Below are 15,355 nucleotides of genomic sequence, written 5' to 3'. Positions count from 1 at the left end.
TGGCACCATCTATTACGATACAAGGAAGCAAATCGGTCCTGGTCTCTCCGTACTGTATCTGACTTCATACCGTAACGTCAGTCTTAGCCTTAGTTTTTGAGAATCAGTCCATGAGTAATTCGGGTTGGGGCAATTTCGCGAAGAACTGTACATTTAGAAAAGCATTTAACCTTTAAGGGAAAGATTTGCGAGATCGAGTTCTCAAGTTCTGTTGCTTTGTCTTCATTATACTGTATGCTGAACGCAGTTTTTTTTTCAAACTTGATAGTGTTAGACTAGTAAGCAGGAAATAGGTCTTCCGTCCACCCCTCATATGTTTCAAATATCGCGCACGTTATATTATGGTACGAGAACAGCGGTTCTGGACTTCGTGGTTGGGGATGGAGGAGGGAAAGAGAAGAGACAAGAAAGATAGGGTAAGTGTGTATTTATAGGGGACTTCCCCCGGGGCCATCGAATGGGAAGAATGTATACCATGCCTCAATTGAGCCTTAAGTTACAACTCTTCTCTTTACATAGACAGCATCGAGATCTCGTCTACTTGGTCTAACGGACTACCCCGAAAGCAATCATAAAATATAAATCATATCCCATGTTATTCGTATCGTCGTTTCGCTAGTAAAAAGAAAACCCAGGCTGCCTCACTGAGGTGCAGCCAAAGAAAAGGTATCATCGCTCAAAGATCAAGGATCACCAGACACAATCTGTTGGAATATTCGACCTAACGAGGAGCAACACTTGGGAAAAACCGCGGACCAGCATACCCATGCGTGATGATGCTTTCAATATCGATATTCCCATCAGGGCGTGGGCTCCATAGCTTGATCAGAATGAAACGACCGGATCTGGTAACGTTAGCATACATCAATAAACCTCTAGTAGATAATACATACGGAGGTGGATCGAATTTGATAGTGACCATGCTCTTCTGTCGCTCAATGAAGAATCTCGCATGTGGTTTCAAGACCTCTGGGGGATTGGGTTCGGGTGGTGGATTGGGATTCACAAGAGTCGGATTTCGGCGCCTGCTCTGCTCAGCAAGGCGGTTTAGAATGTTCTGTCGTCGATTCATTTGAATTCGTCCACGGCGGAGTATCCTTGAATCATCATCCTCATCATCAGTGGGTGTCTCATCGGTTTCCGTCAAAAGATCTTCCATCTGGTCACCCTGATCACTCTGATCATCCTGGGCTCTTTCAAGCTCTGTGAGGTAGGCCCTTTCGAGGTCGGTGAGGGAGGTGGTGTCGTCGTTTCCAGAATTACTGTTTTCCTCGCTGTTTTCATCGTATTCCGTGGTAATGCGGAACTGTCTTTGTGGGTCCTCGGTTGTATCAGACGCAGAACTGTCTGAATTCGGTCCCATGAGAACTGTGCGTTCGAGGTTTTGTAGTGGTGACCGGTATGAATTTAGGTACTCCTGGGACGGCTGCAGGCCATGCCGGCGGTGTCGGCGGCGCCACCGAGAACTGGAATATTGAATTTGGTAGCGTGCGGTGCGATCGAGTAGCTCGTCAGATGACATGGAGACAAATACCATGCCTTCTTGGATTCTACTTCTGTTAGTCAAGGCTCAACAGAGGGAACAGAGGTACATACGGGGCATCGAAGCCGCATTGGGGTGCTTTGATCACGATCTTTTTTAGACAGAAAGGTGCCTCGCCCCGGTGACGTAGTATCAGATTGCAACGATCTTCCTTGGTAGAGTAGACGCTCTGGTTGTTTTCCAGGACGTTCTCCGGGCGCGAACACCCCTCATCCTGATCATAGATTCCTCCGTCACAGCTAGCAATCTCCATTTGCAGCATTCCGGGGTAGACTTGTCCATATCGCCCGTAGTTAAACCCTTGAAACTCTTCGCGGTTATCATCAGCGTCCAGCTTCCGACGCTTCAGGCGTCCCTGGCCATCACGGCCCGACAAGCCTGGTGGCATGAGGGATGGTGATCTGGATGAGGACCCGTCTGGGCTTGGGGGAAAATGTGTTGGCCGGGGGAGTCGACGTCGAAGAGACTGAGAGTCCGGAGAGAGGGGGCTCTGGGATTGTTCCAAGTGAATCTGGTCTGCCCAAATGCTCCGAATTAGGTCTGATGGGCTAGCTATCTCGGACTGGAGTTGTTGGATCTGGCGATCCACGGCGGCCCGGGCTTGTTCAAAGTTGGTTCGGTCTCGAGCTCGGTCAAGGGTGTGCTCTAGAATCTCTTGATTCAGTGTTAATAAGGCACGGGTAGCACTGAAGGTGTTGTAAGCACCGGAGCGGTTCCGTTCGTTGACTAGGTTGCGGAGATGCTGGAGACGGAGCACGTCGGGGCCTCGTTCGGTGGGCGCAGTCGGGCGGGAAAAACGGCGGGACGAAGAAGACGCAGGAGGGTAGTCGTAGTTTCCTGACTAGAAAGAGGTGTGAGACATCAGTTGGTGGAGGAGCCATGAAACATACCATCGTTCGGATTACCGCTAATGAACCTATGTCGAGAGGATACCGTATCTTTGGGCATCAACCCGAGTAGGAACAGTGAAGAATCCCAGGGCGAAATACTTAGAAAGTCACAACGCCGAACTTCCAAAGAGACCTGGTAGTTGATAACACACGTGATGGGATTATATCATCGTTCCGCATTCCCGTCCACGGGGTTCCTCCCCACTTTCTCTTCACTTCATGAAGGTGACATGGCTTCAATTCAATGAATCTTTGTTTCGTATTGTTCATACATTACCAAGGCAAAATGCAATTGCATTATATGTCTACACAAGACTCAAATCTCTAAAGATGGACTTGAGTGCGCATTAGGACCCCTCAAACACATCGGCTTCAATAATAGTATCTGATAATTGATACAGGGCAGGGCCTTGTACGTTGTTAGGAATATCACCAACCGAGGCTATACTTTGACACAGCTGCGGACTTACTGCAAATGTATGGTACTCTAGCATCTTGTCAATACATTCCTCCCGTTGCACTCTAGAGCATCAGTGGACAGCAAACCAATGAACCGCAAGATTCCACCTTTTCAGTCAAACTTTGAAAAAGCTATATTGCAAGAGACATGCTTGCCTACTTGCTAAGTACCAGAACACTATCTTCCTTGAGAACCTATATCCACTGTCTATCCACTATCCGCCAAGCACTCAGCTATAATCCCTTCTCTGTGTAATTGTTGATCGTTAACACATGCCCTAGTATAGAATAGATCTCTGGGACTCTCAAGGCTGCATAAAATACACAGCAAACAGATATCTCAGAGGTTGAAGTAGAGTAAATACTAACACTTGTATACTTCGTGTCCCCACGCCCCCACATTTAGCTCCCGGGTCACATGACAACCTCCCTTCCCTTCTAGTTCTCTTCTCTTCACACCTCCACACTTACAGCTCTAATTTCGTTGCATTGCGCATTGTCTTTTGCATTTCGTTATTTCTCGTCACTTTGATAACTCCGACCACCTCGAGCGGAAGTGCGGGGCAAGCTTCAAGCCAAGCCAGCCGCAAGTTTTAGCTCTTATCACGGCCGAATTCGCCGACCATGGCGGAGCAGGACAACATGCAGTCGATCAGCGCTGGTAAGCATGCCACTGGGCCTCACTGATCTTTGCTTACACTACTGCCAGATGAAATTGCGCTGTATGACCGACAGATCCGACTCTGGGGAGTCCACGCCCAAGAAAAGTGAGCAACTCGTGTCGAAACAAGCCGGACAAACCTAACATGACCAGGATCCGATCGGCAAACATCCTTCTTATCTCTGTGAAAGCCCTGGCAAATGAAGTGGCCAAGAACCTCGTCCTGGCGGGCATCGGCTCGCTCACGATCCTCGACCACCAGGATGTCACGGAAGAGGATCTGGGTGCGCAGTTCTTCATTACAGAGGCGCAAAGCGAGGAAGATGTGATTGGCAAGAACGTGAGTGACTCATGCCCAACGACAGTCACTACCACATACTGACAAGCCTGATACCAGCGCGCGCAAGTCGCAGGACCTCAGATCCACAAGATGAACCCGCGCGTGAAGCTGAACATCGACACCGAAGACGTCAAGACGAAACAACCCAACTTCTTCGCGCAATTCGATCTCACAATCGCCACCGAACAAGACTTCCTCACAAACACCACAATCAACGCTGCCTGCCGCTTGGCCAACAGACCATTCTACGCAGCGGGGCTCCACGGATTCTACGGCTACGCCTTCGCAGACCTCATTAGCCATGACTTTGTGATCGAGCGCGCCAAGTCCAACATGAACACCATGACACAGGAAACAGCAACCCGCAGCATAATCTCCACAAGCACCAAAAAAGAGAACGACAAGGCCATCGAGCTCGTCACAAAACGGGAAATCTACTCCCCTCTCATCCTCGCAAACACATCTCCTCTCCCAGAAGAATACACCCGTGTTCCCCGTCGCCGCAAGCAAGTAACTCCTCTACTCAGCTGTCTCCGCGCCCTCTGGGAATTCGAGAAACTCCTCGGCCGCCGCCCAACATTCACACACGAAGACCTGGAACTCTTCACCCGATTGTCGCGCGACAGACATCAAGAATTGAAACTAGAGCCTGTAACTCTAGAAGCTGAGTTCCTGCGAACATTCCTACAGAACCTGGGAAGCGAGTTGAGCCCCGTTGCAGCGTTCCTAGGTGGAGCCCTAGCACAGGATGTGATCAATGTTCTTTCGGCGAGGGAGCAGCCACTACAGAATATTCTGCTGTTTGATGGCGAGAAGTCCGTTGGCCCTATCTATCCTCTGCACCCGTTCTTCCCTGACCTGAGCGCTGGAGCTGAGATGGCTGCTGCTGCACCTGTTCGGAATCCGGTGACTGTTCCTGTTGACGGGGTAACCGGTCAGAATGGGCAGTAGATGGAAAGTGAGATGGATATGGAGATAGAATGCGCTTTGTTTACTGCATGGTTACGAATTTCTTTAGTTTCGCGGTTTCTGCACCCGGACTTGATCTGGGTCTTTTTCATGTACGATAGACGATAACTTGACTTTCGGTCAATAAGTTATGCCAACAATGTTGAGAAATATGTCCAATATTGCCATGATACAGAGTACATGACTATTTATTAGCTACCCAAACAGCCAAAAGGCCATCAAGCCCTATAACAAACGCCATCCAACAGTCCAAAATGCAGACAAATCCTATCTTTTACTAGGAAGTATATAAATTCAATGATGGGACTCGTCCTTCCCAAGTTCCTCATCACTGTTCTTCCTCGGTCCCACAGAAGGACCCTCCTCATCATCAGAAATCAAACCATGAAGCTCGAAAGCCTCCGCATCTTGGATCTGCTGTGAGGTAGAGCGTGCATGGCCGTTTGCGTTTCCGTTTAGAGAGGAGTACTTGGGACCGTTCTGGTCTGTGGATTCGGAGTTTGGCCAGGCGTGCACGGCGTAGATGTGCAGGAGGATGTTGACGACTGCGAGGTTGGGGGTTAGTGGGTGTCCACAGAGGCAGTTCGGTCGGATCTGGGATAAACTTACAGAGGAAGCAGATGAAAGCGATGCTGTATAGAATCAGGACGTAGGCGACGTGGGTTACTCCTGCATTGTGGAGGAGGAGCATTTGTTCCTCTGTGGCGCCCAGGAAGAGGAATCCGGAGGCGTAGAGCAGCTGTGAGAGTCAGTTATTGTTCCAAGATATCAGATTGACAGGACATACGAAGGGGGTCAAGTATTGGAAGCTGTTCGGCTCGGAGAGCGCAGGCTTATCCCTCAGCACAAATGAGATCTCAATGATACGGGTGAGACCCGCAGCCATGAGAGTATATCCAAAGATGGAGTGAATCATAGTACTGATCATCAGCTCCTGGGGATGAGCAGACATAGCATATCCAGTTATCAAGATAACAAGAGCAGGAATGAGGTTGCGCTTGGGACGGCCATTGCGGCTGCGGCTCAACCACATACCCAGCAGACCAGCACACCACCAGACAATACCCATAGTAGTATGCTGGAGGTCGTTATGAACCCAAGCAGTACCCCAGCGATGCTCAGTGAAAGTATTGACACAGCCCCAAGCAGCGATAATCAACGAATCGAAGAACTCCTGACTGCGACCCGTCTTGCGCAACCAGAACTGGCCAACGAGAAGGAGGATAGTCAAGCAAACACCATACCCGATGAATGCACTACCCATAATGAAATGAGCCAGACACTGGCCGAGGTGATCACCACGACAGAAGCCCAGCGAGGCAATACCACCAAAGAGCATCTGCGCCCAGCTGACAACGGGCATGATCTTGCCAATGATACCGTGTGCCAACACGAAGATCCAACGGATGCGACCCTGTCCTGCTTTCTCGAGGTGCAGCTTAAGGTAAGCGCCCAGGACGACTTGCACAATCAGCATGAGCATCAGCCAGTTTGCGAATGAGGCGTGGAGGTTTTTGTCGAATTGGCGGCCCTTGTGTGCGTGGCCGAGGAAGTAAGCCAAAACAGCGACGACAGTGCCGACGACCTGAACGGGAACGTGCCAGCGAGAGCGAACGATCTAGAGAGTGTGTGTTAGGACATGGTCTGATGTGAGGTAACGAAGGGGAACAAAGCATAAAAAACATCAACAGAATAACAGAATAGAATCAAGTACATACCCCGAGAACCATACCCAGCGGAAAGACAATTCCAAAAGCGAACCCCATCAGAATCATATGCGTCCATAGGATCCCATCCTGCACAAGTTAGTTGATGTCCCTCAAGTACGCGTAATGGGAACATACGATAGGATCCTTCGAGACAGACTCGCCCTGCGGAACAGCCTCATGGCCACCGTGGGCGACGGCAGCGCCGAATAGTAAGAACAGAGTCCACATGGACCGACTGAATGTATTCATGATGTGCTGGGGGGAGGTGTGAAAGGGAGAAAAGAACAGATGCGGGTATCAGGACCCAATCCGGAGCATCCGATTATGCGGGATCGGCGTGCCGCGTTGACAGGGGTTTTGTATGTGGATAGGATACTTCACGATGTAAACACTCGGAATAGGTGAAGTATAGTTGAAGTATAAGTTACTCTGTAGTTGAGGTTGAATGAACAGAAGTCCAACTTTGGAGCCTGGGATTATTCAGCCGGGGTTATGATTGGCCCTGCTCGTGGAAGTAGATGTACAACTCTCTCCCTCAACATACATGTAACAACATCATGGATGCATCCGAAGCCAAAGAAAAGAAACTTGTGTGTATCAATTCTCTATCCAAGAATACACCCAACTAAAAAACCACAGACCTCCCTTCGCGAATCCATCGCCAACCTAGAAACCCAGCAGGCGCAACTGGAATCAGAACTAGCCTCGACGACCTCCCAACTCAAGTATGTGCTATTCCCATCCAGTGGGTATGAATCAAGCTATGAGATATCTGCTATGAGCTATGAGATCTGAGCTATTCGGAGCTATGATATCATGAAGATCTATTACTGGGAACTATTCTAACTCTCCTCGCCTCTCCAGAAATGACCCCACAGCAACAGTCAAACGCCACATCCGCCTCTTACATGAATATAATGAAATCAAAGATGTCGGACAGGGATTGATGGGACTTATTGCTGAGGGCAGGGGTGTGCGACAGATTGAAGTTGAGAGGGAGTTTGGCGTGGGGGACAAGGATTGATATTGAATTGTGTTATTTTATCATTTTGTTTCATGTTGTTTAGTTAAGGGCAAGGAACCTGGACTGCATGGAATCTGTTGAATGGAGAATTCATTTGTATCATTCATCTATTCCTACATCAAATGGGAAATCGCGTTTTTTATCTTCCTCCTTTTGTCAAGAGGGATACTCCGGCTCTTACCGCCAATGCCGGTTGATCTATCACGATAGGAGAGAGCATATAAAAAGAAAATGAGAGGGGAAGATGTTGGGATGAGATAAAGGTGGAGAGGAGAAGGTAGAAGACACATCGAATGGAGATTGATACACAAGATAGAGAAGGGAGAAGAGAGGCTGAAAGGGTAATAAAGTAGGTAAGATGGAGAAAAGGTTTGAAGAGACAAGAAGGTAGGGGTATGTGTGCAACAAATCAAAATCAATGAGTCTTGCCCAGACTCTGGAGGTTAACCAACTCAAAGTAACGACCCTTATTGCGTAGCAGCTCAGAGTGGGTACCACTCTCAACGATCTTACCCTGATCAAAGACATAGATGATATCAGCCTTTTGGATCGTGCTGAGACGGTGAGCCACAGCGATGGTAGTACGACCACGAGCAGCAGCATCCAGAGCAGCCTGGACGACCTTCTCGGACTCAGAGTCCAGAGCGGAAGTGGCTTCGTCTAGGAGGAGGATCTTGGGGTTGCGAAGGAGGGCGCGGGCGATGGCTACACGCTGCTTTTGGCCGCCAGATAACATGCCACCTTTGGAGCCGACGACTGTTTCGAAGCCCTCACTGGATTTGGTTAGTATTGACTGACAGTGGGATAGGATGGAGGGACTTACGGGAGAGACATGATAAAGTCGTAGATGTTGGCATCCTTGCAGGCTTTGATGAGCTCCTCTTCGGAGGGGTCCTCGTTGGGACGGCCGAGGAGGATGTTCTCCTTGATGGTACCTTGGTAGAGAGTGGGTTCCTGACTGACCAGAGCGAGGTGGCTGCGGTAGGAGTTGACATTGAGGTCGGCGATGTTCTTATCGTCGACGTAGACACCACCGGATAGGACATCGTAGAAACGCTCGAGGAGGGCGATCGTGGTAGACTTGCCGCATCCGCTGGGTCCGACCAAGGCGATGTACTGACCGGGCTTGACGCTGAGGTTGAGACCACGGAGCACAGGCTGCTCAGGACGGGTAGGGTAGCGGAAGTGGACATCCTTAAACTCGATGGTTCCCTCACAGTGCTCCAGGTTCTCGCCTTCCTCAGACCAAGTGTCAATAGTCGGGCGACGCTCGAACAACTTCAGGAACTCGGCAGCGGCGTTCTTGGCCTTGCCCATGTCCGGACTGAAGGAGAACACTGTTCCGGCGGATTGCGCACCGAACAGAATCTCACTGAAACAGACAAAGAACGTGAATATACCGTACTCGTGCTTGCCGAGTAGGGTTCCTCCGTACCAGAAGCCAAGGGCAACACAGAAGAAGACCAGGGCCTGGGACGCGGCGTACAAGGACGAGGATTTAATGACGGAGATCAAGCTAGCACGGCCCTGCAAATCGAGCTGACCATGGTACACCGACCACACATCATTTTCGCGAGTGAGGGAAGCAACAGTGCGGATAGCGGAAGTGGCCTCGCAAGCATAGCTGGCAGATCCTTCATACGCAGCCTTAGATCGAGACTGGAAGGCCGCGAGCATGTAGAACCGGTAGAAACCACAGCCCAGGAGAACCGGAACAACCGAGATACAAACAAGAGCAAGCTTCCAACCAAAGGACAGCGAGATCACAATGGCAGCAATAAGAGTGGTAGATGTCATCAGAATTGTTCCGAGGGTCTGACCACTGATGCCAGATAAGTGCTTCGTCTCGGTGGACAGGAAGGAAGTCAAAGCACCGGTGCTGTTCTCCTCGCGATCGAAAAAGTTGATATCCTGACGGAGCATAGTGCGGAAAGCCTGGCTACGGGCCTTGCGAATCAATCGCTCAGAGCTGAAAGCAAAGGCAATACCGTGGGCTGAGAAGGTGATGAACTGAACAATACCAACAACTAAGAACATCAGGGACCAGAAGTTGGCCTCCGAGCGCAACTTGGCATACTGAGACGGTGGGTAAGACAACGCACTAATGGCCTTGGCGTACAAGAAAGCCTGAGTAGGTTGACCACCACCGGCAAGGATGGAGAAGCATAGACCGATAACCATATACTTCCACTCTTCCTTGTTGAAGGAGGCGATAAATTTGATCAGAGTCCAGAGCGAGTACTTGTGGTTGCCTCTTTCAGTAGGGCGCTTAGAAAGGATGACGCTGGATACAGATTTGCGAGAATCGAGGCGACGCATGTCCGCCTCAAAGGCCTCAGCTTCTTCCTTGAGTATCGCCGAAGAACCGCTAGCAACAGACTTGACCCGAGCGATGTGCGCCTTGTTCATATTTTCAGCGCTGTCCTCGTCCTCGGAATCGTCCAAAGCATCGGCATCCTTCTCCTCGTTAATGCGCTGAGCTTCGACGAGCCTGTAGTAAGGACCATCACGTTCGGTCAGATCATCGTGAGTACCTTGCTCGACGATAGATCCGTTGACAAAGACAACAATGTTGTGGGCGGTCTTGATAGTAGACAGACGATGGGCGATCACGATGGTAGTACGACCTTCGGCAGCACGGTCAAGCGCTGCCTGGACGACACCTTCAGACTTGGTATCGAGAGCGGAAGTGGCTTCATCGAGGAGGAGGATTTTAGGGTCGGAGACGATAGCACGGGCAATGGCGATACGTTGCTTCTGGCCACCAGATAGCAAGAATCCACGCTGACCCACATTGGTCTCATAGCCTTCCGGGAGGATATTGATGAACTCGTGGGCGTTGGCCATCTTGGCAGCATTCTCGATCAGTTCCTTGATTTTCTCCTCAGATTCGTGCTCAAAACGGGTTCCAATGAGACCGTGGCGGATGTTCTGGTAGATAGTGGTACCGAAGAGGACAGGCTCCTGACTAACCAGCGAGACCTGCTGGCGCAACCAGCGCAGGTTGAGAGTCTGGATATCGTGTCCATCCAAGAAGATCTTGCCACCGACGGGCAGGTAGAAGCGCTCAACGAGACCAACGACGGTACTCTTGCCAGAGCCGGAGGGACCAACCAAGGCAGTGGTCTTTCCGGCAGGCATAGTGAGTGAGACATTCTCCATGATAGTAACTTCAGGGCGCGAAGGATAGATATGCTTCACATCACGGAACTCGATGTGACCCTCCACGTGGTCAAGGATGATGCCTTCATCCGAAGTAGGGTCCAGCGGGGACTGGCGGTCGATAGTCGCAAAGATTTTAGCAGCAGCGGCCACAGCATTGGTAAAAGCCTGGCCGTTCGGGCTTACGTTGCCCAAGCTGAAAGAACCGATAAGAATAGCCATCAGAATAGTCAAAACCTGGCCGGCATTGAGCTTGTCGTCAACTAGGAATCGAGAGCCCATCCAGAATCCAAGACCGTAGTTCAAGAACATGATTCCAAACATACCGCCGACCATCACTCCGAGAGCCATCTGCAGACGCATACCCCAGCGCTCCGCTTGCGCTAAGTGCACCTCGTACTGCTTGGCCAGCTTGTCTTGGGTACCGAATGCAGTTGCATTGCGAATTGAACTGATGACCTCTTCCGCCACCGTGCCACCGGCGCCATAGCTCTCTAGGGAGAGCTTGCTGAACTTGACGATGAAGGTGGATCCACCCCCCATGATCAGCACGAGGGCGACGATCGTCGAGGTACAAATACCAGCCAGCGGGGCATACTTGACATAAGCGACGATAAAGGCAGTAACGAAAGTGGCAATGGCAGTGAGGGTCAATCCGACCTTTTCGGAGACACCATCTTGGATGAGGTTGGTGTCGGCGGTGATGCGGGTGGTGACCTCACCAGCACCCAACTTGTCAAAATAGGCGATGTTCTGGCGCAGGATAGCTTCAAGATAGTTCTCACGAATCTTCTGGGTGACATGTTCACCAGTGTAGATGAATCCGATAGTGCTGATGTAGACAGTGACAAACTCGCCAATGCCGAGGTAGACAAAGTACAAGACGTTGTGAGTGAGCGAGTGATAGAACTGCTCATAGGGAATTGTGCCGTAAGTGATCCTTGTGAAATCGTTTGTCAAGGATCCGAATAGAATCTGGGGTTGTTAGCTATCGTCTCCATCAAACGACGAGTATACTCACAGTGAATAGAGGCAGGGCAGCGCCGGCGGCCATAGCACAAAGGGCGCTAACCACGATAATGACAATATCCATGTGGGATGCATATCGATAGAGGCCGAAAAAGGATATCTTGACTGGAGGCGCATCCAACTGTCGCTTCAAGATGTCTTTCTCGTGTGCTGGTAGGTGGGCATAGAGCGCATCGTCATCGTTCAATACCGAAGTCGTCGTCTCCTTTTCTTTTGCCAGAGTTGAAGCTGAACTCGAAACAGGCTTCTTGTTAAGTTGAGGCTCCTCCGCCACCTTCTCCACGGCGGTTACGCCCTCTTCGGGCTGTTGCATGGTGAATGTATGCCGAGTAGTCTTAGTCCATAAAAAAGAGCTGTAGATGGGACTGCGGAGTCAACCGCGATAACTCGATAAGGAAGGGGAATTAAAGATTAAAGTAGTAAAGATTAACAGGCATAACAAGTGATATAAGGAGATATAAGGAGTAGTTAAATGTTAAAAGGGACCTCAAATGTTTTAGTATCTTAAATTTTGCCGTCGGTGGGCCGGAGACTGCTGACTCCGGCTTCTTTATGCAACTCCTTTTGTTCCCCGACTATTGGGATTGGACATTGTATTACCCTCACTGTGTCAGATTGCAGCCTGATTATTGAGAACGGGAATCTGAACATTTCTAACTCCACGGTCACATTCCATTCCCCCCTTTAAAACTCTGAACTCCGAACTCCTGGACTCCTATGAAAGTATGAAACTACAAGCCTTGAAACACCTGTGGATACAATACATGTTGTAATCCAGGCTGAAATCATTGGACAACTCTTCGGGAAACGAACCCGAATACGACAGTGATAAGCGTCAACTTCTTTCGACCGAATTTTCGTCCTGGGCCCGAGTTATAAAAACATCGGTTACGTCCGTTCGCCGTAAACCATAGCTTCGAACCGAAATCAGGACTGGAATAGTCCGTGATCCACCAGTAACGTAGCAGCGATTCGGGGTATTTCTGTAGTTGCGAGTGGACCCCTGGAACATTCGCCCGTGCGTATGCCACTTTTTATGCCTGGAGGTCGGCTAATTTTTGGTCCGATTGCCGCTCTACATACCTGTTTGGGGGTAGAGGGAACTAGCAAATTACACGTCGAGTCTGATTTTTGAATTGTATCTGAGATATGACTGTGAATGACGTGTGATGTGACTCACTTGTATGTCCAGTCACCGCATTTTAGCACAGTGGCAAATCCTAGTAAAATCATGATCCTGTACGGAGAGAGACCAATGCGAAAGTGACAGGTGAACATGCGGACACGTGCATTCATGGCCTGAGGCAGAAATGGATTTTCCGGATTCTGACTTCTGCCTTGCTGCCTTGTGGCCCACTTTTTCAGGCTAGAAGTCACATCACCTGACCCAACCGAAGCGAAGCCAAGCCCTGCCGCACACAAACCATCCACACCCGAAGGTCGACAACTTCATCCGTCCATCCAACAAGCTCGCCGTCGCGATCAACACTTCAAGATGCCGGTATGTACCAGCCTGTACCCGTTACCCGTCATATTGAATTACTCGCCATCGTCCCTCTCCTCGTCAAAAAAGAATTTTAAGAACGTGTCCTAATTCTTTTTTTCCCTACAGAGCCACAAGACTTTCCGCACCAAGCAAAAGCTTGCCAAAGCTCAGCGCCAGAACCGTCCCATCCCCCAGTGGATCCGTCTGCGCACCGGCAACACCATCAGGTAAATCGCTCGAATCTATCCATACCAAAATCCAATCCAGTCCGGGCCGTGGGAAGTGAATGGGAAGGAAGGGGAGGGAATACCACGCCATCAACCCATCGACCCATCACGAAGCACTATCCCGGGAGGAAGGACTACAAGCATAAAAAAATAGTCAGAACAATAGCTGACAACCCACAGATACAACGCCAAGCGACGACACTGGCGCAAGTCGACCCTGAAGGTCTAAATTCTCCTCGGAGAATCACCCCACCTTCCGTGCAGCCATCCGATATCCCGTCTCGCGATGTCTTATGTGTGTTTTGATCGGGGGTTGGAAAACGAGTCCTACATTACGGTGTAGAGTCGTCCAACCTCTCATGACGTGACGCCCGCACCGAATATCAATATTTTCGAAAAACCCATGCGCCGACCAGACTTGAGAGCGCTAGTGGATGTGGAACTACTTTCAAGTCTTTTGCAACAATTACATTTTTTTCAAAATACATCTCCGGGGGGTGGCCAGCCAACCTTACTCTTCATTCTTCGTTTTTTCTCCATGGGTTCCGAATGGAGGGATTGATGTGCTTGAGTTCTAATGTGAACTTGAGTGGCCCGGATTTGATTGCATTGCGCGCGCGTGTGTGTCTGGTTGATCGTCTCTTTGCTGGGGGCGGGCTTGTAGGACGGCGCGGGGGAGGATTTCTTTTTTTGATACAAAAATTTCATGGTCGAATTGAATGTCCTTTGCCTTGCATTTTATCTGTAGGTGACTGCGTCACCCATGTCAGTTGCTTCCAAGGTTCCAACTGTTCAAATGTACTACGTAAGAGCCTCGGCATATACATCTGGGCACTTTTGTGACAGTCATAGCGGATATGCCATATGCCCAAGCTCGGTATTTACCCCGCTAGCGGCAATATCTACAGTCGCCACACTCCGATAGTACAGTTCTACTCAGTTGAAGACGTTGCAAACATGTCCCATTGACATCCAGTCTACTTAGATGTCTTTTCAAGAAGTAAAAGCAAAAAAACGCCGGATCAAGCAATAGCCCGCTCTTGATTTGCAACCCAGAATCGTGTTATGGCGAGCGCGCAGGGATATCCATTTCAATATTCAGCAAAAGAAGGTTAGGCCACCCATTTACCGACTGCGAGGGTCAACAGTTAGCAGATATCTCCCATAGATTCAGAGCAAGACTTACTCCTCAGCCCACTCGTTCTCACGGCGGATCTGGTCCTCCTCCTCGGGGGTGAAGTCGTTCTGGATGTTGAAGGTCTTGCGGATCTCCTCGGGGGACTTGCCCTTGATCATGTTGGCGACGGTCTTGCAGCCAACGTCGAGGAGGGCCTTGATGTCGAGGTAGTTGGCAGCCTATGGCAGTCAGTACATGTCCAGACAGTTGAGTCATAATAACAATGATGTAGACGTAAACGTACGAGGATGATTTCAAACAGCATCTCCTGGTCAACCTGCATGAACTTCTGGTCCCACTCATCAATATCGGTGGTCTTGCGACGGTTGTCGTCGTCATCGTTGGCGCTGGCGGGGTCGTTCTTGTGCTGCTCGCACCAGGCGATCACCTTCTTAAGGACAGCCTCGTTAACCTAGCGAAGAAATGTCAGTGTATTGCTCTGGGTGGTATGGGAGGTAGGGCGATGTCTCACGTTGGGGATGGGAATGGCCTCGCCGGAGTCACCAAGATCCTCGAGCATGTTCTTGATGAGAACGGAGCGCTCAGCGACGGCGCGGTCTGTTGAAAGGTCAGTTATCGTCTTGCGATAGGCAGTTTCAGACTTGACTCAGCTGTTCGACTTACCGACGGTGATGTCGACTTCATCGGAGCTGGTGAGAGTGATGGTTCCGGAAGACAT

At 50.1% G+C, this 15,355-nt stretch overlaps 7 protein-coding genes across 7 annotated transcripts; 3 read left to right on the top strand and 4 right to left on the bottom strand.

Annotated features, from left to right (window-relative positions):
* Positions 1-721: 721 nt before the first annotated feature.
* On the bottom strand, positions 722-2,927 carry PENARI_c023G03872 (uncharacterized protein; the record flags this gene model as incomplete). Its single annotated transcript, XM_022635522.1, has 4 exons — positions 722-845; positions 894-1,550; positions 1,597-2,384; positions 2,904-2,927. 4 exons carry the CDS (start codon positions 2,925-2,927, stop codon positions 722-724), a joined length of 1,593 nt encoding a protein of 530 aa, XP_022484643.1.
* Positions 2,928-3,516: 589 nt separating this feature from the next.
* On the top strand, positions 3,517-4,844 carry PENARI_c023G02328 (E1 ubiquitin-activating protein AOS1; the record flags this gene model as incomplete). Its single annotated transcript, XM_022635502.1, has 4 exons — positions 3,517-3,553; positions 3,602-3,659; positions 3,707-3,893; positions 3,951-4,844. 4 exons carry the CDS (start codon positions 3,517-3,519, stop codon positions 4,842-4,844), a joined length of 1,176 nt encoding a protein of 391 aa, XP_022484631.1.
* Positions 4,845-5,156: 312 nt separating this feature from the next.
* On the bottom strand, positions 5,157-6,820 carry PENARI_c023G11872 (Ytp1 family protein; the record flags this gene model as incomplete). Its single annotated transcript, XM_022635623.1, has 5 exons — positions 5,157-5,407; positions 5,472-5,601; positions 5,650-6,480; positions 6,581-6,658; positions 6,707-6,820. The coding sequence occupies 5 exons, from the start codon at positions 6,818-6,820 to the stop codon at positions 5,157-5,159; spliced, it is 1,404 nt and encodes a 467-aa protein (XP_022484669.1).
* Positions 6,821-7,128: 308 nt separating this feature from the next.
* On the top strand, positions 7,129-7,366 carry PENARI_c023G11048 (uncharacterized protein; the record flags this gene model as incomplete). The annotated part of the gene is made up of 2 exons (XM_022635612.1): positions 7,129-7,161; positions 7,211-7,366. The coding sequence occupies 2 exons, from the start codon at positions 7,129-7,131 to the stop codon at positions 7,364-7,366; spliced, it is 189 nt and encodes a 62-aa protein (XP_022484574.1).
* A 644-nt stretch (positions 7,367-8,010) lies between these two features.
* mdr1 (ABC multidrug transporter Mdr1) lies at positions 8,011-12,099 on the bottom strand (the record flags this gene model as incomplete). Its single annotated transcript, XM_022635564.1, has 3 exons — positions 8,011-8,368; positions 8,419-11,732; positions 11,779-12,099. 3 exons carry the CDS (start codon positions 12,097-12,099, stop codon positions 8,011-8,013), a joined length of 3,993 nt encoding a protein of 1,330 aa, XP_022484629.1.
* Positions 12,100-13,017: 918 nt separating this feature from the next.
* Positions 13,018-13,728, top strand: PENARI_c023G08965 (60S ribosomal eL39 domain-containing protein; the record flags this gene model as incomplete). The annotated part of the gene is made up of 4 exons (XM_022635592.1): positions 13,018-13,025; positions 13,152-13,287; positions 13,399-13,499; positions 13,680-13,728. The coding sequence occupies 4 exons, from the start codon at positions 13,018-13,020 to the stop codon at positions 13,726-13,728; spliced, it is 294 nt and encodes a 97-aa protein (XP_022484641.1).
* Positions 13,729-14,624: 896 nt separating this feature from the next.
* skpA (SCF ubiquitin ligase subunit skpA) lies at positions 14,625-15,355 on the bottom strand (the record flags this gene model as incomplete). The annotated part of the gene is made up of 5 exons (XM_022635607.1): positions 14,625-14,631; positions 14,686-14,855; positions 14,921-15,088; positions 15,149-15,234; positions 15,301-15,355. 5 exons carry the CDS (start codon positions 15,353-15,355, stop codon positions 14,625-14,627), a joined length of 486 nt encoding a protein of 161 aa, XP_022484567.1.

Source organism: Penicillium arizonense (assembly GCF_001773325.1).
Source record: "Penicillium arizonense strain CBS 141311 chromosome Unknown PENARI_contig023, whole genome shotgun sequence".
NCBI classification, from domain to species: Eukaryota; Fungi; Ascomycota; class Eurotiomycetes; order Eurotiales; family Aspergillaceae; genus Penicillium; species Penicillium arizonense.
The sequence above is the reverse complement of the archived record's forward strand: the minus strand, read 5'-3'. Positions and strand labels throughout refer to the sequence as shown.